Source organism: Nestor notabilis, unplaced genomic scaffold, assembly GCF_000696875.1.
Source record: "Nestor notabilis isolate BGI_N333 unplaced genomic scaffold, ASM69687v1 scaffold14455, whole genome shotgun sequence".
In the NCBI taxonomy this organism is placed as follows: Eukaryota; Metazoa; Chordata; class Aves; order Psittaciformes; family Psittacidae; genus Nestor; species Nestor notabilis.
In genome coordinates this window covers 50,927-75,884 of record NW_009929859.1, presented here as the reverse complement: position 1 = coordinate 75,884, position 24,958 = coordinate 50,927, and the positions used below count along the sequence as shown (strand labels likewise).

The following is a 24,958-nucleotide window of genomic DNA, read 5'->3' as shown; positions in this document are numbered from 1 at the left end:
AACTTGTATTATAAAGATGTGTCTATTTATCTACAGGCTTTTAATTGTCTTAATCCTAGAAACTCAAAAATGTGCATGGAAACAGAAGTTATTTTTTTTGTGCATATTCTTGTTGACTGCCAGACTGTTGCTGTTGCATTCTTCAGGATTTAAAGGGGTTCTCAGTTTACCTTAATATTTTATTTTTCAGTCTGTACTTATGAGGTGTTGATATTTTTAATAGCATCACATGAATCTAATTGTTTGGGTTTGTTTTTTTTGCCTGCTCGCTCAACTACAGAAATTCAGAAGACGAGTCCAAGAGTCTACTCAAGTCCTCCGAGAACTGGAAATTTCTTTAAGAACAAATCACATTGGGTAAGAATTTTTGATGACATCTGGTTTAAGAATTTATTTTTATTTTACATCTATTGATGGATGTCTTTGAGGAAATGTCTCTTTGCATGTGGAGCAGTGATACCACTTGATTGATTGTTAAAGCCTGAAGGGCTCAGTTAAGGGATAACTGGGCATCTCAGGAGAATAATTCAACTTTAATCCTTTCATGATAAGGTTCATCTGCATCTCTGTGAAGGCTGCAAAAAGATTGCAGTCAGCTTCTCTTCCCCCTAAGTCAGTCAGAGCAGGAGTGGGCATGATGTGTCTAGAATAATAATAGTACTGCAGCTATAAATATACGTATAAATAACACCCCCATGCTGCTTTATAGCTTTTACATGATGCAGTTCATGAAGCCTGGCTGTGAGTAATGTTACCAGGATTTTACTTCCACAAATAGCTGCTTCTCAAATAGCAATAATAAAGGATCGCCAGAGACTTAGTTCTTTATCAAACACGTCATTCCCATTTGTGTTTCCGTTGGTCTTACCTCTGGGTCTTGGGACCAGAAGCTGGTTCAGAACTGGTTCAAACTTTACTTGGTGTTTTTGAGGTTTTGAAAGCTTGGAAGATAACAGACTTTTCCAAATTGCAGATTATTTTGCATAACTCTTAGTAGCCAAAATTTGCAGTAACAGGTTAATACCTTTAAAATAAAATATAAAAAAGGAAAGGCAAAATGACTGTTAGGTGTGTATCCAGGATGTCAGATTACTCTTTTGCTGGTGTGCTGTCTGTATGCTGTCAAAGACTGCTAGAGATCAGGATGTGATAAAAATTAAGCCAGGTCCCTGAGACTCATGCATTAGAAGATGGCTGTAGTCATTGCCTGGTGGTTTGTACGGCAGCATGTGCCGGAGATGAGCCTGGGTTTGGAGTGAAGCTGGGCAGCAGCTGAACTTGTCAGAGCACCCAGGACCTCTTCCAGCACCACCACTATGATGGGAAAGGCATTTACCATTTCCAGAGCTTAGTACTTGGAAGAGCAAATACTAGTTTCTGAGCAATGCAGAGTGTGCATAGGATGGGGATTATGTGCTTTTTTTTTTTTTTTTTTTATTTCGTGGCATTTTTCCCATCATAGTACTGCAAAAAAAGCTTGTTTCCATACATTTCTAAAGTCCTCTAAAGGACTGTTTTAAAATCCTCTAAATAATAAAGGGCATTTTTAAAAAGTCCTATTTTCCTGAGTGGGAAAGCAAAGGTCTACTCAGCAGTGCTGCCTTTCCTGCGATGGATCCGTCTCTAGTTTATCTGACAAGAATTCCAGTAACTTCACAAAGACCACTAAATGCTCTGATGTCTGATAATTTTTCTAACAGATGGGTCAGGGAGTTCCTGAATGAAGAAAACAAAGGCCTGGATGTTCTGGTGGAGTACTTGTCGTTTGCACAGTATGCAGTCACGTAAGTAAGACTTGCCTGGTATTCTCTGGGCTTGCAAGGCAGAGCAAGAATGCTGTCATCTATACAGAGCCAACAGGCTCTATACAGAGTAATGTACCCACATTAGAGCAGAGAAAATTCTAGTAGTGCAAACCTATTGCCTTATAGGGGTTCTATGCAAACCTATTGCATCATAGGCAGTCCTGGGGTAACAGTTGGACTTGATGATCTTAGAGGTCTTTCCCAATCTAGTTGATTCTATGATTCTGTGATAACATTTTATAGAAAAAAAGAAACTTTAAGCCTTGAGATTATTTCTAAGACTGTACTGACATAGTTTTTAGCTTTGGCCTCTGACTGTCGCAGGGGTACAGTGAAAAAAACCATTCAACAAATGTGTGGAAGCAGGCAGAAATCAGTTTGTAATTGGTGCCCAACTCCAAGGCATTGTAATACTGCCTATCATGTTCAAAGTGACATCCACACACCAACCACTTCTGACAAGGCTCCTGATAAGCAAAGCTGTTGGCGTCCTGTGCAGTATATGTGCTGCAGGACAGCAATTTCAAGGAATTTCAAGACAGCTTTTACAGTTCTGATGTCTGTGTAGTTGGGAGTCAGATTTAGTCATTTAGGTAATAAATCATTAAACATACTCTCTTAAAACAAATCAGAGGGAAAAAATCAGCTTTCGTTAGTTGTTATATCATACAATTGGAAATATGTTCAGCTGAAGTTCTAGATTTGTATATCCACACGCTTTCATTCAGGATATTGCAGCAGTACATTTTGGTATAAAAGTGTGAAAAGCAGTAGGTTAAAGATACTGTAGTTAGGAACTCAAGCTGAGTAGAGTTGATATTTTATTTTTAGAAAAGATGCCATCAGATCTATATATATCGTTGCACAGAAAAGAGATTTTTAGTTGGGTTGCAATAAAATTAATGGAGGAAAATTACATGTTTTAAAACGTTACTAACACTGGAAAAAACTGTGCACAGCAAAAAAAAAAAGTGTTTGTATAAAGACTTTCTTCCTAAAATCATACGAATGTATGCAAGTTTGCTTGCTGGGTTTTTCCTCTCTAACGTGGTAAACATGAGTAATAACCTCAAAAGCTGTAAAGGGAACAAGCAATTTTTGCTTGAAATAGCAGTACAATGGGCAATGAGTCAGAAATCAAAGAAAATCTGTAACGATTATGATAATATATTACATATGCCAGGAGATGTGTGAGGGCCAACAAGTCTGTGTGAATGCTCGGTCACATATTGATGGAGTAAAATGAATTAGTACTTGCACAACGTATTGATTTATTCAAATAAAACGGAGACAGCTTTAAGCATTCCCACTCTTCAAGGCAGAGCCTATTCGTCAGCAAAGCAGTCAATGTTGTAGTTATTTTACATTGAAGTAGGATAATACGCAGCTGTTTGATCCTTCTGAAATTGAATGCTCGTATGGTTAGCTGCTCCCTTTGTCAAGGTCCAAATTTGCTGCACTGTGCATTTGAAGCTCACACTGAATTGCAGCCAAACGGAAGTTAGCCTGCATTGCTTTCTTCCTTTCTTTTTGATATCTTTTGGGACCTATCCCCAGAGATGTATTTAAAAGACATGTAGATGTGTCACTTAAGGACATGGTTTAGTGATGGACTTGGTGGTGCTGGGTTAACAGTTGGACTCAGTGATCTTGAATGTCTTTTCCAACCTAAACAATTCTGTGATTCTGATTCTACTAAAATCTGCAGATGTTGAACAGGAAGGAAGATGCTATGTGCATCTTTTCTGTCTAACCTGGTGCTGGAATTTCTGTTTCCTTTCAGGTTTGACTTTGAAAGTTTGGAGAACAATGTGGAAAACTCAATGGACAAGTCCAAACCTTGGAGCCGATCTATTGAGGACCTGCACAGAGGCAGTAATTTACCCTCACCAGTTGGCAACAGCATTTCCCGTTCTGGCAGACACTCAACTTTACGGTAGGGCTTTTAATCAGGCAGTTGGTAACCTGCAAACAGTGAGAGCCTGAGTGAGAGATGTCAGTATGGTTTTCCAATTAGAATATTTTTCATCTTCCCCCTTTTCACAGTATAGGCTTGACATATGTTGGAACCATGTCATTGTAGTGATGGTTTTGAGGTGGAAAAAAATGCTGAGCTAGTAGCACGGGGCAGCATTACATGGCAGTTGAGGAAGAGACAAGAATAACTCTGCCTCCCTTTCCAATGGCAGAACGACCTAAGGATGCACATTACATTTCCATCAGGTACAATGTGGCTTGCACAGAGGAAGTAATTCCTCTTCTCCAAAATGTATCTCAAGATTTCCATGGTCCTGGCCAGTCTGGTGCTCTGATCTGGTGTCTCATCCAAAAAGGTCTCTTCTAGCAGCACATTCCTTCCATGCTGCTATGAACTAGGTTTTTTTTTTCTTCAAACTTGCTGTTAATTCTCACACCACCGTGGCTTTACTATGAAGTCTCTCTTTCCAAATACTGTTGGGGTTTTTTAACCCAGTTTGTGGAAAATGACTGAATGACGGTCAACTCTGTTATATTTGACGCTTTACCATTATAAATCATACTGAATACCACCTTTAAACTAGCAGTGCTGTTACCTAGGGGCACAGCTCAGAGTGCTGAATGCTTTTTGACTTTTATGGAGTTTTATTACGTAATACTGTGAGCATAGAAGAGTCCAAAACGATGGAGCTAGTGAGAGGAGCTTTTTCCTTCATCTTGGACCAGAGTTTCAGTTTTGTTTTGTCAGTCAATGGTAATGTTACCTCTTCAGTTGATGTTGGGTGCCTTCCATCTATGGCCTGAGTGGTCACGGATGTGATACGTGGAAGATGTAGTTCACAGACATCAAGCAGTGGAGAGAAAAAGACAGTTCTGGTAAAGAAATACAGTCTGTGAGTGCAGCATAATCACTTGACCAGTTGATCTTTTTTTGTAATATTGCAAAGGTGTTCTTAGTGATTTTGGTTTTCTTTGGTCTTTAATTACTATGACAGAGAAATGGTAGGGTCTTGCAGGAGAATGTCTGGTTCTGCTCTCTTTGGGAGGCATGCTTGTGATTAGTTGCACTAGAAATGCATGTCAGGTATACGTTACATGTCTCTTACATTTTTTTCTCTTCGTTTCCTTCCATCCTTTTTCCTTTTTCACATTCCCCTTTATTCCTTACCTTTTTTATTTTCCATGTCAATGTCTCCTTCCTTGCATACTTCGTTCCCCTCCCTCTTTCACATCCTCTTCTCCAATTCTCTCTCTCACGTCCTTCCCTCCTCTGCTTTCACACGCTTTTCATGTATCATCAGATTGGTTTCTCTCCCTGAGCAACTTCAGTTCAAACGCTGCCAGAGCTGCTTTTCAACCAACTGCCTCTGGAGCAGCTTCACTTTGTGCTCTGCTGATGAGGCTTCGAGCTGGAAAACCTCGTAAGTCCCAGGTGCAAGGTTACCTGCAACATGGGCTGTGCAGGGCATGGGAGCCGCGTGACCAGCACTGCTCCCTATGCCTTATAATCTGGTAATCGTACGTCTTGGTAAAGCAACCACCTGAGCATCAGGGGGAGTTTTTCCACTCTTCAAAACGTGTGGTTATCACATTATAACTTCAAAGTGTAGTTTGCTTCTGTAGAGTGGAATTTTCTAAAAGAAAATAAAATGTGTTTCACTTGGAAACAGGGGACTAGTTTCCTTTATCATATTGCAAATAGTATTATTACTTTCATACCTCAGACATAGAGCCCTTAGTCATTGCCCGTTTTACTTCTTTTTTATTGCAAATAGAGACTTCACTCATATCCAAACAGACACAGAAACGCAACCTAGTACGGTGTTTTTCAGCCAAGTGCCCCTCCTGCCTGCAGAGCCATCTTTTTACCTGGACAGCAGGTAAAAACTGTCCAACATTTACATGGAATTAGCATTTTTGGACATGAGGACACTCAAGCCATAGGTTCTTCTGTGTGGAATCTCTTCTTCTATCTTTGCTTTGAAACCCATTCAAATAGAGAGAATGGAAGAAGTGGTCCTCCCTCTTGGATGAAGAAGGAAGAGGCTGATAATCTTAACAGGGTAATTTAAAATTCAGGAGCTGGACTCATCCCTGCAATGCCGTATCAGTATGAAAAATGAGAACAGATTTATTTTTTCCTTTCCTTTTTATTAAAATAGCAAGAAGATTTGGGGAGACAGTATTTAACTTGCCAGCCTTAACACCATGTTTTCTCATTTTTGGTGTCTGTATGACAGCGTCATCGCACGAGCTCTCCTGCCTGTCCTCAGGGTTCAATAGCACTAAACCTGCTATAGTCCTCAGAACCCTGAGGTTAAATTATACAAAAGGAACAGGAGGTAAGCACAAAGCAACACTAGGAAGTGCTGGCAGGGTTATACCCCATGCACTCTTGGAAACCGTGTGGCTCCATTGTAGTGAGCAGTTTCTGGGCAATCTTGCTGTGGTGTGAACTCACCCGGTGGTGACATGGGCACGGAGGCTTCTTCTTCGTTTGCGTGGCTTAGGCTATCCATTTCTAATTGTGACTTTCACTAGCTTCCAGTAGGTCTTTTTTAGTAATGCTGAACCCTGCCAATTCCCTGCTCACTGGGTTTCCTTGGCAACTAAGGGTTTTTTTTTTAAGAGGAGGCACAGGGATTTGGGAAGCAAACACCAAAATGAGGGCAGAAGGATAAAAGCAGGGATGAACCTTTGGGGATTTTATTGCTGCTTTTTCTGGGGGAGAAGGAGCATTACTTTCACATGAGAGTCATACTCTGCTGTCAGATAAATATTAATGCAGACTTTGTAATGTCCCAGCCCATTAGAAATTCCCTTTCTTCTGAGTCAAATACTTCTTTTTTTGTATGGATTGAACCTGAGAAACTTTCTTTCTTCAGAATCTGTAGAGTCCATAATGAGAGCAATTTAGGCAAATATATCTTAATCTATAAATGGGCTTTGAATGCATTCAACAATTGGACTAAAATTTGACACTGACTATGTATGCTACAAAGATTTAATTTGGACTTTGCCATTAACGCTTTCACTGCTCAGGGATCAGCTGAGTTCGTCATTGTAATTTGTGTCAGATACTTGCTAATTTAGAAGAGCGTATTTTTGAGCAGCCAGTGGTTGGTCTTGTAATTCTTCTGGTTCCTCTACCTGAAGACCATGATCTTCATAGACCCTAGACAGGCACTATTCAGGCAGTGGTGTCCCTGGCAGCTGAGGGTAACTCCAATGCAGCATGTACCTGTTTTCAGATAGCCTGCTTGGTTGTGTTGTGGAATGTTTGTAGATGACTGTTGTGGTCAAAGTGGGGGAGAATCCCCATCTGTGTATGTTTATGGAAGTGAAGAAATGCTCGTTCCCTTGCTGGAGGTTACATGGGATGCACATGGCGTAGCAGAGCTGAGCACCACCTGGGTGTGCATTGGCATCTGTAGACACACCCTGGCTGCGTAGCCTGGGAGGAAGGAGGGAGACCAAACCTGGCTATTTCCATTTCTTTTCTCACCTTTTTAAGGTAGAAAATATATCCTCAGATTTAAGGATTAATAGTCTTCCCAGATTCTGTTAGATTAAGACAAAACCAGCAGGCTTGAAGTAATTTATTCTCTTTACATATGTGGGACCAAACCAGCTTTCTTGCCCTGTTTGAAATGGCAGAAAAGACATTTTTGGGCAGCACAGCTGTCTGCTTTCTCTTGCCTTGCACAAATAAAGGAGCTGATTGTGCCTCACTGGTTTTAAAGCTTCTGGAGGCCACTGAGCACAGGCTCATGGTCTTTCCCTCTCTCAGCCTCATCCCCTGCAGAAGGGTACAAGTTCAGGGTCCCCATGGCCAGCAGACCCAGCTTGTAACTTGCTCTAAGAGATGAGACAAATCCAAAATTAGTAGGAAGCACCAAGACCTTCCCCATCCAGAGTTTCTTTCTGCTGTCAGAAGGACATTCATAATACAAACACCACCATCTCCAAACAAGAATACACATAGCACTGGGCGAGCTGCTGGTCCACTGTGGACCTCTGTCTCTGCTCTCCTTGCTTCTACTCTGAGGGAGCTGGCATTGGCAAATGGGGCTTTTATTCTTTAGCAGGTAATAAGATAAAAATGATAGGAGAAACCATCTATAATTTATATTCATTATTAATGCAGTGCATTAAAAGTCTGCACTGTTGTATGGGGCATATGTTCTCATTTTAAGCATGTTAGTCCTCCCATTGCCGTTGGTGGAAATGGCAGGAGTTTGTATTGAGATTCGTGCTCACTTATCATGGTGGAAAGGGCTTTTATTTACTTTGAGTATCCTAGTTTGTTGTGTAGGTGTTTTGATTATCCATCTGTGGCCCTCAGTGTCAGTGTGAGCTGTTTTGCACCAGAAGATGCCCTTGCATGTTGTGTTTTCTAGATCTTGGTTGTACAAAGTGCTGGGTGAGTCAGGGACACACTGCATGTTTTCACCAGTTCTGACTGATCATGTTAACGAAGTAAGTGGGACATAGAGGCAGGAGTAGTTTAGCAAAATTAATTTCTTCAGGCTGGCTGGGCTGAATGGTCCTTTTCACCTTTCTGTAGGAGGTTGGTGGGTAAAAGCCCAGCCTGGTTCCGGAGACATCACGGCATTTCCTTTACAAGCACTGCATTAACTAAATTGTTAACAAATTGAATAAAAATGACGAATGAGTTATTCTTGAACAGAAATGTACTTCTGTTAGAGCTGGGAGAGAAAAAGAACCTTAAACTATGATGTTTCAGCAGAGTTTAGGCTCGGTTTTAACCGTTGTTGGTTTTCCTGCCTGGGTGCAGTGTCCCAGCTGTGGAGATGCTGGATCCCACGTACTCCCCCTCAGTCTCCAGCAGCAAAGGCATGAAGCTGTGGAGCAGCTCTCTCTCCACGTGTGACATCCTATACCCACTGCTGATGGCTGGCAGGAGGAAAGCATTACACGCTGCAGGAGCTTGCACATGGTCAGGTTTTTTGTTTCTGCTTTTTTTCAGAAGTAAGGTTTTATAGTTCTTCTTTAAAGGAGGGGCAGAGGAAATAAAAGAGGAACCATCTGAATTTAATTACCAGGATAAATATACTCTTGGTGACATAATCTTTGACCTGCAGTAGACAGGAAATCAAAACCAACGACTAATCCAGATGCTTGGATCAGCCTAATGTTTAGTAACAAGAAATGAAATAAAAGCAAAAGAAGATCATCCTCCCTGGTTTGGCTCATGTCGCATGGAAGGAGGTGTTAGGGCTACTGCCGGTCTGCCTTGCCTTTGGGAAAGAAACAAATAACATCAGGGGTCGTTGCAGTTGCTGCTAGTACAGGGGAAGCATCTTGAGCCTTAGTTCCAGTGTGCAGAGTTGTTGTAGAAGAGTTTCTGTACAAAAAACCGAAATCCTTATTAATTCTTGGCATTCATGTCTGTGTGAAGAAATTTGCATCTGTTGAAAGGAAGAGATCTAAATCTAGGGCAGAATCACATCTGTGCTAGAGATATTTTCTCTGCACTGCAGCTCTCAATTGCATGTTCTGTACCTATTTCTCAGCCTAATCGTAAACTAACACGGGTGGAATTTCTGCGAGCCCGAGTGTGGGCTCTGAATATCACTGATGATATCACTGAGTAACACACTGCCAACTAGGGGTGTGCAGGGTGGTGGGGAGGGCAGGAGGACTGCTGCAAGGAGAGCATGACGTGCAACTTGGGGCTGGTGCAGAGTCCCAGGGGTTGAGGTTATCTTGGGTTTTGGGAAGAGAACACAGCAGCTACCTCGGACTCTGCCTATATGGCTGGTCATAAGACTTCAAGTGAACATCTCCAGGCTTCAGAAGAGCAGTTTTCCTGCAGGCAGGTAGTGCTGTACAGGATGTTTGCAGACCTCATCAGTCTTCTCCATTTCTTCAGAAGAGGTGAATAGTTTTCACCTCAACCCTTCTTTTTGGTGCCTGCATTGCTCAGCAGCATGGGGCTTTCGATTAGGTGCCTAGAAAGGCAGCAAGCAACGTAGAGGGGAGCATCCCCATCTCCCAGCCTGGGAAGACTCCATCCAGGTGGCTGGATCTCAAGCTGAGCACCCAGGGAACTCAAACTCAGTGTGCTTCAGGGTCCTGCTGCATTGCAGAGTATCCTTGCTCCCTGATCCTGTTTCTCCTCACTCCCCAAACAGCTGGAAATGCCAAATTCTGGCTTTATGGTCATCTTTTATTAGTTTAAGAAGAACTTGCTCCCATTCGTTACAGCTGACAAAGCTTTGTCAGATGTTTAAAGGCATTCTGAAATTGAAGGAGTTGATACACCAGGCCCTGAGGAAGATTTTTTTTCTCTTCTATCAGTGGTGTGATAATGATCTAATTATTCTGCTTATTTAAAATTTAAAGGAAAATAATGTATGCAGCCTTTAGTGGTTTAAAACTGAGATAAATCATTTTAGGAATGATCTCTGTATGCCTAGAAATTACTTTTGAATCTTCTTATTGCATTGTTTTTCATACTCAATGAAATGAATGTATTGAAATACGCTAGTTACACATTCTCCAGAAAAAAAGACTGGCGGTGCTTCCATTCTTCCCAGTTCAGACTCGGCATAGGGCTCCCAGTTAAAGGTTGCACTACTCCTCTTTTGTCTTGGGAAGGGAGATGTGGGAAACAAATGAGTCCCCAAGCACAGGGTCTGTGTGTGAGCACTCCATGGGGACACAGGCAGCACAGCCTGACTGGAGCTCCTCGGCCTGTCACATTCCCACCAGGAGCAGCCAGACAAAGCACCCCAGAGCTGAAGTGTGAGGTGCAGTGCAGCACCCATCCAAAGTGCTCATGGTGGCTTGGGGCCAGCTGGGATGGCTCTGCAGTGCAGGGAACAACCATGTCCTGTTCTGGTCCTCTGAGGCACAGCCTGCACCCCTCCTCGGGTCTGGTCCCTGAAACAGCTCCAATGCTGCAACCACTCGCTGTTCTCAGGCAAAACTAGGTCATGTTTCCCACAAACCTGAAATCCGTCTGGAGTGCCCTGAGCTGATTTATGCATTCATATGGGGGGGGAGGAAAAAGGAGTTTGACTGAATACTACTTTGAATTTTGGGGTTTCTTTCATCTTGGTAGTCCTGGAAAATGAAAGCAAAGGAAAGTAATTGCTGAAGCCCGAGAATCACTGGCTGTCCGTGGGCAGGGTGGTTTGGCACTGTGCTTCTGAGCTTGCTGTGTGTTCTGCTTTAGGCCTGTGCTGGAGCTGCAGGGTGGGGAAGGCTCCTGCAGCCATGAAGGCAGACACAGCAAGGGTGCTGGTGAGCTGTGATTGCTGCCCAGCACACTGTGCACCCATACCCTCCTATGAGCTACCTCGTTTGGTTTGGTTTATACGTTTAAGGGGAGAAAATTTGCAAGTATGTTCTTTGTGTCAGAGAATGAGCTAATGAGTCAGAATAAAACAAGTCTGTTATTACTTGTTCATGTATTATTAACAATTATTAATATTATATATCATTATTAATTATGGTTATTAATATAATAATGTTAATCACTAATTTTAAAAGCTACACCTCTTTTAAACAAGATGAGTAGCACAGATTAAACAAGTAGCTGCACAGCAGCATCAGCAATAAAGAGGGTAACTGCCCAAATGCACTTAAAATATGGAGAGGGAAGAAAGAGGAAAACGGTGAAGTGCGATAACAACAAAGCTGTATCTGACACCCCTCTGTCATATTGCTCAGGAGCAGATGCTTAGGGCAGGAGATGCTTAGGGCACTTGCTTAGTACTAGCAAGGCAGATACCCAGAGATGTTTCTCCTCATTCAGGCTCCTGCAGACATGCTTCCAGCAGTCTGGAGATTTAAGCATCCTGATCTAAGGGTTGCTTCTCCTGTTTAATAGTTCTCAGTGGAACTTTTTTCCTCTGTGAATTGGTGTGCTTTTGGAGCCTGTGCCAGGCTGTGGGCTCTGCAGTGGTCGTGCTGAACTCCTGCTCTCCAGAGCTGTGTGTGGAGGAGTGCCTTGAAAATTACCAGGTTTGCTTTGATCCTGTCACCTGATAATTATGTGTGATGCCACATAATTAAAGATTATTCCCCAATGACTCCTTCCATGACACTCATACTTTCTTGGAGTGCTGGGATAGTTCTCATATGGAAGAGGCTGGATCTGCATGGCCCCTGGAAGCCCTCTTGTTCCCCACCTTGTATCTTGTCCTGCCTTGGTTTGCAGTTGTGCTTTGAGTCATTGCTGGGTACCAGCACTGATTCCCTGGTTAGGGACTGTGGTGAGACCTAAGGATGTAATCCAGCAGCTTTCCCCACTGCAGTTTTCGGGAATCGAAGAGAAGTGAAGCCTTCCCTTGTATGTTCTTCAGGCTCCAAAGGTGGCGTTGGTGAGTGTGAGGCCAGCTGCAGTTGTTTGAGGAAGCCTTGTTTTTACTGGAGGTTGTATTTAATTCAGCAGTCAAGCTTTGTCTATGAATTTCTCTTTCCTTACCCAGTGGAGTTGCTCTTTGCATAAGAAGTGTCAGAATCTGCACATCACTGCTCGTGCATCCCATTATTTTTCTTTCTGTCTTTGTATCAGCAAATTTGATACTTTCTTCTTTATTTTCAGCCCAAGTGTGATAACTGGAAATGCAAAAGGATTACTGTGCCTGCCTAGAGGTTTTGTTAGCTGGTGAGCTGATGCCATTCTGGTCTCTGCTCTCACCTGCATTGGTCTAAATTGGGCAAAAACTCTGGATTCTGCAGCCATGTGACTAATTGAGAACCTGTCTGGACCTTCTCTCTGGGCTGTTTTTACACTGTAAATTGGGAGAGTGGGATCAATAATTTGTTTTTCCAAGCCCAAACACCACCCTTTGCCTTCGCTGTCAACATTACCTGTGATGCTGCTGGCTGGGCCTGCTCAGGGCAACCTGTGCAGCTTTGCAGAGATCCTTCATGTCCCTGGCACAGCTGGGGCAGCCCCGCAGATCCCCACAGCTTGGATGGGGCTTGTGCTGGTCCTGGGGCTTGCCAGCGGCACCACAAACACCATCAGGTGATTGCAGCAGTTAGTACATCACTGTCAAAAGAGGTTTTGACCATAATCGTAATTTTCCCATTGGTTATTCAATTACATATACATAAGAACATATATGTATTTCATATGGCAGTCTATCTCCTTGTCTCCAATTTCCTGTGCTCAACTCATAAAGCATGTTTTTTCTTAAAGAAAATAAGCAGTATCTGAAGAAGAGCTGAAATGTGGTTTTCATTTACTATGCCATAGAAACAACAGATTTAAAGATTTCCCTTTGTGTTTATTCTGTATACTTATTTAATTGAATTCAAGGTTGATTTACTAGTTAGGGGTTGCCATTAAAATAATTAATGCCTCTGTTCTGAGGAAAGTTCCTAAGGGCTGTGTTTTCCTCAAATAATTTGGAGGGCTTTCAGAAAGCTCAGCTGCAGAATAGAAGAGAGGCACCATTCTTAAATGAAATGCAGAAGGAATTAATACATTTGCTGATGCCTACAAATGTTCAGTTCCATTAAAAGCCTGTGTCATTGCTCATGCAAAGTAAAGTGCATGGAAAAAAATCCAAAATACCTCTGCTTGCGGGTGGATCATTTTTTCCCTATTGCATGCTGTGAGAGATGGAGGTACCTGGCTCCAGACAAGTAACACTGTGGCTGGTGGCATGGGCAGCTCTGGGTGGAAGGGCTCGGACCGTTAGCTCGTGGTCTGTGCTGGCCCAGGGCTGAGTGGCCAGCAGCCTGTCATGGAGCTGTGCATCCGGAGCTCCCTACACTGCCAACGTAAACAGCACATGACCTTTTTCTGCTTTATTTGCATGTGTATTGTCTGATGGTTGTCTGCTCTGCAGAACTGAAAGATGTCTGCATTTTCATATTCCTTTATTCTTACCACCTTAAAAATAGTCTTGTGATTGATGAGAGCTGGTTTTGTTTGCAGGTATAACACCTTGCCAAGCCGAAGAACACTAAAAAATTCCAGATTAGTGAGTAAAAAAGATGATGTTCATGTCTGCATCATGTGTTTACGGGCCATAATGAATTATCAGGTATTACCCTTTTTGTTCTTTTGGACCACATAACTGTTTTGTTGTTGGGAGGGGGGAGTAAAAGATTAGTGGCTGATTGTTAAAAACTAATGCAAAGGTTTAAATTCGTACTCAGGCAGTGTGGCTGGGAAGCAATATAACACAGTCCTTGTGTACCCATGCACATGATTTAGTACAGGTGTGAAGATACACATAGACAAGAGCATGTCGGGCCAGTCCTGTTTGCAGCAATGGGCTCAGTTTGCACTAACTGTTTAGACATGCAGCTACCCAGCTGAAGTTACAGTTTGTCTCAGCATTTAGTACTGACACTTAGGAAATGCATAAATTTTTCAGAAGAGCTATACACTGATGGAAGATCCAAGCATTTACTTTTGTAACATTTTTATGGCAAGGCAATTGCAGTAACTGCAAGTCCAAGAATAAAATAGACCAAAGCTAATCTTATTTTTATGAGGTTTTTTTTCTCTTTAGTGGGATGCTGTGATCATACGGCGTGCCCAGGTAGCTTCAGAGACCTGGGATCTTTTGCTAAAACAGTAGTTGCTAAAAGTGCGTGCTTCAAAGAAAGCCTGTGGTGAACACCTTGTACAGTTGTACAAGGTTTTTGTAACACTGCTGCGTATGTGAGTCTGCCCTTGGGGATACCAGCTCCCTGGGATTTACAAGGTGTCTTACCTCTGATGGGAAGTATGCCAACAACAATATTGTGCTAATAACCAATACAGTATTTTCCAAAGGAATTCTTTCTTTATTTTTTGAGAGCAAAGCCAGCAGTACTTGTGCAAAAACTGCATGATGTAGTTGCTGTGTGGCAGCATGCATCCTGGAAAAGAAGAGATTTTGGCAGCTGAATTGCAAAATCCTCTTTAGAGAGTAAATAATACACTTTGCTGTCAGAATTTAAAAGGGGTTGGAGGGAGAAAAGGAGAAGCAGAGGGGCTGGTAGTGGTGTAGGAGCAGCTCTGTTACCCCTTTTAGTTGGCTGGCATGGCTAAACCAAGTACTTTTGACACTGTTAGTGGCAGAGCATTTGTTAGGCACAGTGGTATATGGAAATGTTCTGGCTGACTTAGTAAACTCTACAACATTTTGTTTGGCTTACAGTGTTGTAATACACTGTCTCCAGATCTGGTCAGAGATATATAATTTGTTGGATTTTTAAAGTAATAATTTCAGTCTCAAAACTGAAATAATATTTTCCCCTTCTCTTTTCAGTATGGATTCAATATGGTCATGTCACATCCACATGCCGTTAATGAAATTGCACTAAGTTTGAACAACAAGAATCCCAGGTAGGCTTCACTTGCTTTTAGAGAGTTTAAGAAGTAGGTAAGTAAAGAGTACCGGAAAGGGATTTTCAGAGCTATGTTTATGCATAAACCTGTAGTAAAAATCGGACTTCATTCTGATCAGCTTAAATCTATATAATTATCCAAATAGATGAGCAGTTGCCATCTAGTTTGACACGCTGAGAGAGCAGGGCTTGTTCAGCCTGGAGAAGAGAAGGCTCCGGGGAGCCTTACAGCAGCTGCTTAGAGCAGCTTCCAGTACCTAAAGGGGCAAACTAGAAATCTGCAGAGGGGCTTCTGACAAGGGCCTGTAGGGAGAGGACAAGGAGGGGAATGGCTTTAAAATGGCAGAGAGAAGATAAGGCACTGGCACAGGTTGCCCAGAGAAGCTGTGGCTGCCCCATCCCTGGCAGTGTTCAAGGCCAGGTTGGACGGGACTTTGAGCAACCTGGTCTAGTGGAAGGTGTCCCTGCCTGTGGTAGGGGGGTTCGAACTGGATGATCTTTAAGGTCCCTTCCAACCCAAATCTTTCTGTGGTTCTATGACTCAGCTGAAACTTTGGTGCTTAAGCACTCCAACTCTATTGCAGTGCAAAGAAGACCCTGTTGATAATGAGCAGGTTAGCATGGGATTTCCTTGAAGAGTAAGAAAATATATACAAAGTTTTGTCTAAAAGTTCCTTAGGTTTGAAATTTTTTGTGAGGAGGTTTCATTCCTGTTCTGTATCGGGTTGCTATTCAGCCAGAGCAGTGATGATGTAATTGCACAAGGGAGCTGATGGCTGAGAGGCTGTCCCCCCTCTTTTCCCCCCACACTTGTGACCCTGGCAGCCACTTCCAGCAAAGCCTGGAGCAGAGAACCTCTTGCATGTCTAATGAAACCAAATCTGACATACTGATGTTTGCAAGGAAAGGTAAAACTAGAGGATGAAACAAAACTAAAGAGCACCATATATGTTTGTGTGTAGGTACTTTCCTTTCTTTCATTGACCCCTAAGTCAGAAAGCCTAGGAGCCTAGGCACAGGATAAATGGGAAGGGTATGCGAAGTTTATTGTTTTTATCATTTTTGGTGTCCTGTGCCTGGAAATCAGGTGATCAGGAGAGCCTGAGTTTTCATTTTTCAAGGAAGTGGGTTATTTAGATTTCTGTTTATGAAAGAAAAATTGCTTTCAAATCTGGCTAACATAATCTGAAGACAAAACTTAATGTTAGTGCTGTTCTAAACTGATTTCTTTTTTGGTTTAGCCCCATCATAATTCTTGAAGAAGTCTGAAGTTTGATTGCTTAGGGTTGGTTGGGTTATGCAAAAAAAGAAGCAGCAGCTCTGAGAGATGATGCAGAGCTGAACCCATCCCAAGAGCATGCATGCTGTGAGCTGAATGTAGCAGGATTGGGCAGGCCAGGTGAAGGGTGACTGTAGGGACTCCCTCTTCTCTGGTTGTGCCCATATGGGTGCCACAGACCCAGCTGTACCTGTCTGCTCCCTGTCTCCACCCCAGATGTGTGAGCAGCTGTTGGGTGAGTGCTCTGGGCAGCATTGGAGACCTGGGCATCCCCTGAGTGCTCTGCTCACAGAGATCACCCTTCCCTCTCTCACGGCTCATAGCTCGCCTTTGGAGGGGATAAGATCCGTAGTAAGAGCTCCTTGATGCTGTATGAAAGAGCTTGGGTATTCTTCTTGTGGCAGAAAATAAAAATGGATGAGTAAGAATTGAAAACTATACATTTAAAATTTCCTAGGAAAGTGAACATTTTATCTGGTTTCCAAAGATAACCTTGACACTTTGAGAGCCAAAAGGTATTTCTTTTTCTGTAACATCTGGTTTGAGTCAATGCTTTAGCATGAGACTAATTTCATGTGTCTGCATGATTTTACTACCTGCTCAAAGCTCATCTGGCCATAAAGTCCAGTTGGTGCTTTTGCCTTACGTGAACCCTGTAAGAAAATACCAGGGATGGTTTATATTAGGGTTACACTGAGTCTGCTGCATGCTTTTCTCTCAGTACTCTGTTGTCTTCCCTCATTAATATGCCTGTGTTGTCTTCCCTCATTAATAATGCTGCTGTCAATGAGTTACCCAGATTTCTGATTCAAAAGGGGAAAGACATGCTAAGGCATCCTATATTTACTGCAGTGAACCATGTCTTTTTTTTTATTTTTTATGGCTATCAGTAACATGAATTGTAGAAAATAATTCAGATTTGTATCAGGAAAAATACAGATTTGAATTATAAGCGCATTGGTTAAAAACTGGGCTCAGTGAAATGGGCTGTGTTGCCGTGAAGACTAATGGCTGATGTGTGGTGATCCTGGCTTGTGTAAAACTGCCTTCTCTTTGGGTTTGTGCAGGTGAACTTTCTGGGAGAACAAACTATCAAAGTCTGATGTTGTCTGCCTTTACCAGAGTTATGCAACTGCCTTTGGTTTGCTTGAGTTTCCACAAATGCAATTTCTGATTTAAAGTTTTGCATGTTTTCATTAGCATTAAACTGGGCAAAACTGCATGATCCTGGGAGAGTCAAAATGCCCTGGATGATGCATCTTGCAGGTGTACTAGTTTTTGGGGATTTACAAATACACAGGATGCAAACCATGTCTCCCTATGTCTCTGCATCTGTTTCCAGCAGGTAGAAAGAAGGTGGTTCAGCACGTGGTGTCATTGACTGTTACTGTTTCATTTCTTCACAGGACAAAGGCACTTGTCTTAGAACTTCTAGCAGCTGTTTGCCTCGTCAGAGGGGGACATGAAATCATTTTATCTGCGTTCGATAATTTCAAGGAGGTACTTTATTCTGCTTTATTAGAATTTGGTGTGTGTGTTGATAGTCCCCTTACTATTGGCTAGGGGTTTCTTATTCAGCTAAATTTCCTAGAGTAAGGATTTCCCATAAACTGTGGATTTTCCGTAAGTCACTTTGATCTGCAAAGTAGACAGTGGAGTCAGTGCCATCATTGTGTTTGGGTATAAGAGCCATAATCCCAACAAGATGAATCCAGACTGTGAATTGCTTCCTTTACCTTTTGGTCATTCAAGCTGTGTCCCTGAAGTGGAAAACTAATGGAGGCCTTGAGAGTTTTACTCCAGTTCTTCTGTCTCTGAAACAACTGGGAATGGTGTATAAGGTCTCCCATTTTCAGAGCCATTTATACAAGCTCTTGAAACCCAAACCTCATGGTTTTACTATTGGTAGGAATTTTATTTGTGAATAAACTACAAAATAAGTCTCTCTGATGGAACACTGGCTGCTGAAATCAATCCAGGTATTCCAGTTGGCTCAAGTGGGACAAAAAGGTGTAATTCATAAGTGTATATGTTCAGGCATATCACATGTTTGCATACCGTGTTTGGTGGGATTTGAGAACATTGTATGAAGGTTCAGAAGCACTAGTGGGGGAATCAAGTCCTAGAAAGCTGCTGTTCTAGTTTATTTTGGATATTGGTTATATGTGTGGATTTATTATCCAAGAAAAAAAATGGATCTAGACTTTCCAGCTCAAAAATTGTTAAGACTTGATGAGTCCCGACTGGACTATGTATGAACATGTAGCATGTTTTTCCTTAAAGCAGCTGTTCCTATAAGTGGGTTAATGCAGATGATCAACAAGCCAAGTTGTTAATTTATTTTTTTTTTGTGTTTGGGGAATTATTTCTGGTTGGGAGATACCAATCTCTGATTTACATTCTCTGTAAATAATTGCATGTCATAGACAAATAGCTGTGTTTCTGAGGTGCTCATCATTATACAGAGCCAGAGCAAAAGGTTTGAAGTAATCTCCGGTGCAGGCCTGTTGTAGAAACCTCAGCTTTGCAAGACTAGACCTGGCCTAGCTGTGTTGTGTGTGCAGAGCTACTGAAGGAGAGAGGTAAATGGGAATGGCACAGCTGCTGGTAAGGCTTCCCCGGCTGTGAAGCGGAAGTTGAGTTGGAATCGTTTGTTGTGTGACCAGGGACAAAGCTTTGCTTCTGGGATACACCAGTGGGAGGGATGGTCAGAACATGGAAATAAGACATTCTGCTTCCTGCTGGGGAAAGGTCTTCAGTCCTTTAGTGCAGCACAGAACTGGAACTTGTAGTTTGGTTCTTTAGTTTATTTGTCTATAGCCTTGGGCAAGCTGCCGGGATCTTTGTCTTTATTTGCACCTTTGTCAAATGAAGGAATCATGGAAGCAAATGCAGATGAGGTTGTTAAGAAGAACAATTGGGTAATATGAGAGAAGTGCTTTAAATGGGGAAAGTGCTGTAAATATGCAAGGTACAATGTTATTATTCCAATCTTAAATTCTTCTGTCTTATATACTATAGAAGAAATATGACTCATTAGGGAGGATGGTGTGAGGGATTACTGATAAGTTGGGCAAAACCCCACTGTTTGGGATGGTCTGTAAGCCTCATTAAACGTGCTCTTGACATACCACATGGAAGGATGTGTACAGTCCCATTTACTTTCCTACCTTCCTGACATCTTTAATCAAGGTTTTGCTCTGTCATCTCTCTTTTCTGCTGCTGACATTCAAAAATTCCTGTGTAAAACATTCAGTTTGTCTGCCATTATTTACTTATTCCATTCCTGTTTGTGCTTGATCAAGTCGTTTGGCATAGTGGAACTGTTGCATGTTGCAGGTGAAGCGAGTATGCAAGAAAGGGGATTTTACTTTTCTCAGTTCTGCATTTAGCTGTTCTTTTTATCCAATTATGCTGCTTGTTTCTTGTTCTGTGTTGTTATTTTCCAGTTTCCTCCTGGACAAGTTTTCAGTAATGGTTTCCAGTTTTCGTGTTTATAACTCATTCAACTGGTATATTGAGAATCTCTGAGTTGCTGACATACAAAGTACTCAGGGTTAGATTTCTAGCAGTATACTTCCAATTTAAATTGCTGTAAGCTCAGTAATATTTGTGTGGCTTCTGTAACTATGTGTTGCAGGGCTGCATAACTTCTCTCTGGTCTTTCATCAGACACTGTGTGCATATTTAGGACAGATTAGACTTGTCGAACTAGATCTCTGCTGCTCTATCTCCTTGCCATAAAATAACTTCAAAAGAAACCTGAACTCCTGCCTTACACTTACCCTGTAATAAAGTCAGTAGGGAAAACAGAATATTTTGGACCAAATTCTGCTCTCATTTACATCAGGGTGAACATGAAATATTTCATCAACCTTTGAGCTTTGCTCTGATGTAAATGAGAACAGAATTTGGTTCTCAGGGTCTGACTGAGCTGGAAAACCACAATTGATATGAATCTTGTCAAGAAATCTTTTTGAAAATGACTTTTCATTTGAAAATGTTTTTACAGGCCAGGCTGGGCTCAGGATGTTCAAATGGAGGATGGTTTGTTTTGTTAAGCTGTCTCTTCAAAATTGTTCTTGTCCATTTCCTTCACCTGAAATCACTGATTCTTGTGCTCAGGTTATTTCTCTTTGCAGGGGACTTGGCACATTACAGATGTAGCCCAGTGCTCACTTTTCAGTACAGGGTTAAGATCACAGAGACATGGGGCTATTTGGAAGCCACCAAGGTGGTACAACAAACAAGGAGCTTGAGATGGAATTGAATAAAGCTGAATTCAACAGGGAAAAACAAATACAGAACCATTGTTACTGACAGGGAATGGAGACCAGGGGAGGGAAGGAGTAGGTTGGGATGGATGGAAGGAAAGGCAAGTGTTTTGTGGAAAGTGAATTAGTGCTGAGGAAACCAGGCTTCACACAGTCGCACTGGTGGCAGGAAAAGTGAGCCCCATGTTTCAGGCCAGTGAGTGGCAGAGCTGGTGAATACCTTTTTTAATTAATTTTGCCAAAAGGCAGGAAGCAGTTACAATGAAGTCCATGTCTGTTGTACAGAATGAATCAGGAGTTCTAAGGGAGACACCAGTATTATTTTCTCATCCATCTTTTGTGTTGTATTGTGTAATGTCGAAGGAGTTTACATGTGGAGTACAAGCAGAGGATGGTTTAGGTCACTCTTTCTTAGCGCACAGGTCTGCTTTCTGCATCCTGCTCTGCATTTTGGAAATATTTGGCATTGGCAGAACAGCAGCTTCCAGCTCTATGAGAGAGATATGCCCGAAATGTACTCACGCGTTCTGAGTTTGGTTGTTCCTTGCAGACCAGTGCCGACGTTGGTAACTCGTAACTCATGGACATTTGCTTTTCCCTTGTCTTTTTGACACTTTGTGGCCCGCTGTTGGCTCTGTTTGCAGTCACCTCATATTCCCAGCACCTTGCGCTGAAGGCAGATGCTGCCTGAATGGTGTATCCCAGCCTTGACTGGGTGAGCTCCTCAGCGCAACCATGACCCCTGCATTTACCCACTTGCCAGCAGGCTTCCTCAACAGTGTCCCAGTCCTTTGTGCTTGTTTCTATGGATTTGTGAGAACTGGCTACAAATTTTTATCCAAGTTGCCTCAGGTCTGTGTTGCAGGACAAGCAAATGCACTTCAGCAGAATGCCAGGGGAAGAAAGGAGAGCAGAGTTAGCTGCAAGACAGCTTTAGGGGAGCTCCGAGGATCACAGACCAGATGCTAAGAGCTTGTGCCCCACTTACATTAAAGTAGGCTGAGGGCACTGTTGGAAAATAAGATATATTTTCCTAATGCTTATTCAGGTAGTTAATTCATTTTAATAGTGTGATTGCATGTGTGGGAATACAGAGAACTAAGCTGGTGTCTTTTACTGGCAAGAATAAACCTTCGTTTTACCATTATTTCATTGCCATCTCCCCTTACTGATTCCTGGAAACGCTGTTTGGAATTTGCAAAGGTGCATTGTGCTGGAGCTTAGGCATGTTTGTGTCCTGGTGAATCTGTCCATGGCTGTCAGAAGTCGTGAAAGCCAGCATGGTGCAAGTGTGTGGTTTCTCACACTTCTGCTCACTTTGCATGGACGTGGCATGGAGACAGTGCTGCTTAAACCACAGAATAGCCATGAGGAGATAACTCACTCAGGATCCAGAATGAGCATTGTTCAAAGCTGCCCTTGCTGTCTGTTTACTGACATCTTGCCATAATCAAACTGCTTTTGTTCATGGCTGCCTTGTCAAGGAAGGATGTTTTTGTGTTGATGAGATTTTACAGGTTGAGAAGATCTCTTAATCACCACTGCCATGGACTGGATACTTCTAATATGTAACTTGTATGCCAAGAGCAAAATGTGCAGGAAATGTTTTGCTGAAATTGATATTGGTTGGAAGATAAAGAAAGTTTTACAGAGCTGACAAAAAGAATATGAGGATACCAAACGTGCTATTCTTGTGTGAAGATTTCTGTGGTGAAATAAAGGTGTCTTGCACAGGTTGAAAACCCAGGCACTTCCCATCTGAGAGGGCAGCTGTAATTCCAGGCAACTGAACCCTGCCAGGTCTTGGTCCAGGAAACAGTGTGTGGGAAAATTCATCTTTCCACCTGACTGGCATATTTGAATTGAGGGAAAATAAATTTTGAATGTAGCAAACTGCTGAAGGAGGAAATTTCAGCACGCTGCAGATGCGTGTGGCTTGACTTTGTCAGTGGGATAATGAATGGCCGATCACTGGCTCTCCTATCTGCAAGGCAGGGGAGGAATCGCCATAGGCTGGATTGCAATGGCATGGTGTCTGCTGAGGCACAGAAATCATGTAGATAGGCAAACTGTGAGCAAGGTTATGAAGTCGGGTGAGAACATCCAGAAATAGAAATAACAGAAAAGTTCTAGTTCAACAGAACTAAAGCTTGTTGGGGCTATGAGTGTTTTCCAGCTCGCTTATGGCCTTGCTTCAAAATTAAAATTTTTTGTGGCATTTCTAGTTAGCTGTTTTATTTACATGGTTTTCATTTACTGGAAGGATAGCAGCCAATAAACGAATAGCCTCAATAAGTTTACACATATGTTGAAAAAAATCAGAACCCAACAGCACTAATGCAGTTGCATAATAAAAACAGTTACAAAGAAGTTTTGGGTTGTTTTGCAAATATTAATTTCCTCAGCTTTAGTTAAGATCTGAAAATGACAGTTTTTGAATATACTTCACAGCACTCTGGACTAACATTTTAAGGAGGACAATCTTAGATCCTTAGGCAGCTTTTTGTTAATCTCCATTTTAAATATAGCGGAATTTACTTTCATAACAACTAAGTATTTCTGGGAAAAGACCAGATGACTCTACCAATTCCTGGTTTTTTTTTTTTTTTTTTTTTTTTTTTTGATAAGCACAACAGTAATTTTAAAATGGATCCAAACTGAGGAGGTAAAAGAATTGTTTGGGATCTGTAGTGAGACAGAAAGCCAGCCAGAAATAATCCTGGCTCTCTGCAGGGAACTCTTCCTGACTTCGGCTCCCATCCAGCAAAGCAGTTAAATTGCTTATTATACAAACATATACCAGAATAATTGAATTCAGTAAGGTGAGCGTAACCACTTTTTTTGCTCCAAGACCAAAAGAAATGCCAAAAAATAAATTGGAATTCAGGTAATCTGAAAATTTTGGGGAATCTCATCTTCTGGTGGTTATTCCAGCATCTGAGCTTCCCTTGGTGCTGGGGAGAGAAAAGCTGGCCTAACTTGTTGGAGACCAGGAGACGAGAGAGGAGCGGGGTCCAGCACACTGACGTTCCCTCTTGTTTTAACATCAGTTTAATTGACTTATGTGTCTGCTGCTGTAAAATATCTGAGAGGTGAGAAGAATTGTGATCCCATCACACATCACCCAGTTGTGATTGTTAATGCTGAGCTTACAGAGGCCATATGTAAGCCAATTCAAAGGGTTCATCTGAATTGCTGGGCAGCACCCTGAAGGCAGGGGCATGGCAAATGAACCTCATTGTTTACCTCCGTCTGTTTTCACTCTGGCGAAGTAAGACAATATTGTTCAGCCCTTGATTTTCACAATGCTTAATTCAGAGTCAGATTTCTCTTATTTGAATGATGAATGGCAGCACTGAAAACAGCAGTTCCGAATTATTCTTACCAGCCATTATAATAACTCAGTACTAGAAGAAACTGTTTCTAAGTGCTGGAAAATGTAAATGCATTTGTTGTCTTTTGCACTGCAGCAGTATTTTGAGAGTGTCTTAACCCTACTGGTAGAGAAGTAAAGGGTATTTTAACCTAGTAAGTATTAAATAACTGTTTACTTAACCAGAAACTTATGGGAAAACTCATTTTTTATTCTTCAGCAAACTGCAAAAATGTCAGCATGGTCAGTCCAAACAGAGTGTTCCTGTGGAGTGCTGCTTGCCGGTGTTGGGATCTGCTGATCACAGTGGGCTGTTGTGGGGGAGAGAAAGACAGCATTGTCCCTCTGGACAAAGGAGCACAGATGGGAGAAAAGGTTCACAAAGGGTCCCATGAATATTTTTGGACTGTGTATACATCAGTCTGTTTATAACACCACATCCAGTATGGGCTGTGTTCATCTACACAATGTGTATTTGCTGTGAAATTGAGCTGCCACTTCTTGCTCTTACAGAACTCAGAAGTTACTGGAGGAGGAGAGAGCAGCTTAAAACAACCTTTGGGCAACAACACATGGTTAGATAGTCATTTTAACATCTGTACTGACAGAAAATATCCTGTATAGCAAAGCCTTTCCTAAGATCTAGGGATTTTAAATTTGGTCCATCAGGGAATTGTTTTCCCTGCCTTGAGGTCACTGTTAGCTGCCTTTGCCATGCCAGACCATATTCACCTCAAGTGTAACCGCAGCCAAAATGATTTTAATTTTCTGTATGGAATTTGGGAACACCAGCTGTTACCTGCTTCCTAGCACAAGGCATTTTGTTTCTACGAACATATGCTGCTAGCTCAGAGCTGCCATTCTGTCGCCCTGCTTTACTGACAGACCGACACTTGCCTCGAGGCAGTTGCAGTAGGTG

The 24,958-nt window shown here is 42.1% G+C and overlaps 1 protein-coding gene across 1 annotated transcript in view; it reads left to right on the top strand.

Moving 5' to 3' along the window:
• Positions 1–280: 280 nt before the first annotated feature.
• Positions 281–24,958, top strand: part of FMNL2 (formin-like 2) — a gene marked incomplete at its 5' end in the record, with an annotated part of 53,221 nt that continues 28,543 nt past the window's right edge. Inside the window, 6 exons of the mRNA XM_010015182.1 lie at positions 281–357; positions 1,701–1,784; positions 3,589–3,741; positions 13,708–13,816; positions 15,035–15,111; positions 17,799–17,892. Of these exons, the coding sequence (XP_010013484.1) occupies positions 281–357; positions 1,701–1,784; positions 3,589–3,741; positions 13,708–13,816; positions 15,035–15,111; positions 17,799–17,892 (594 nt within the window). The remainder of the gene's footprint in view (positions 358–1,700; positions 1,785–3,588; positions 3,742–13,707; positions 13,817–15,034; positions 15,112–17,798; positions 17,893–24,958) is intronic.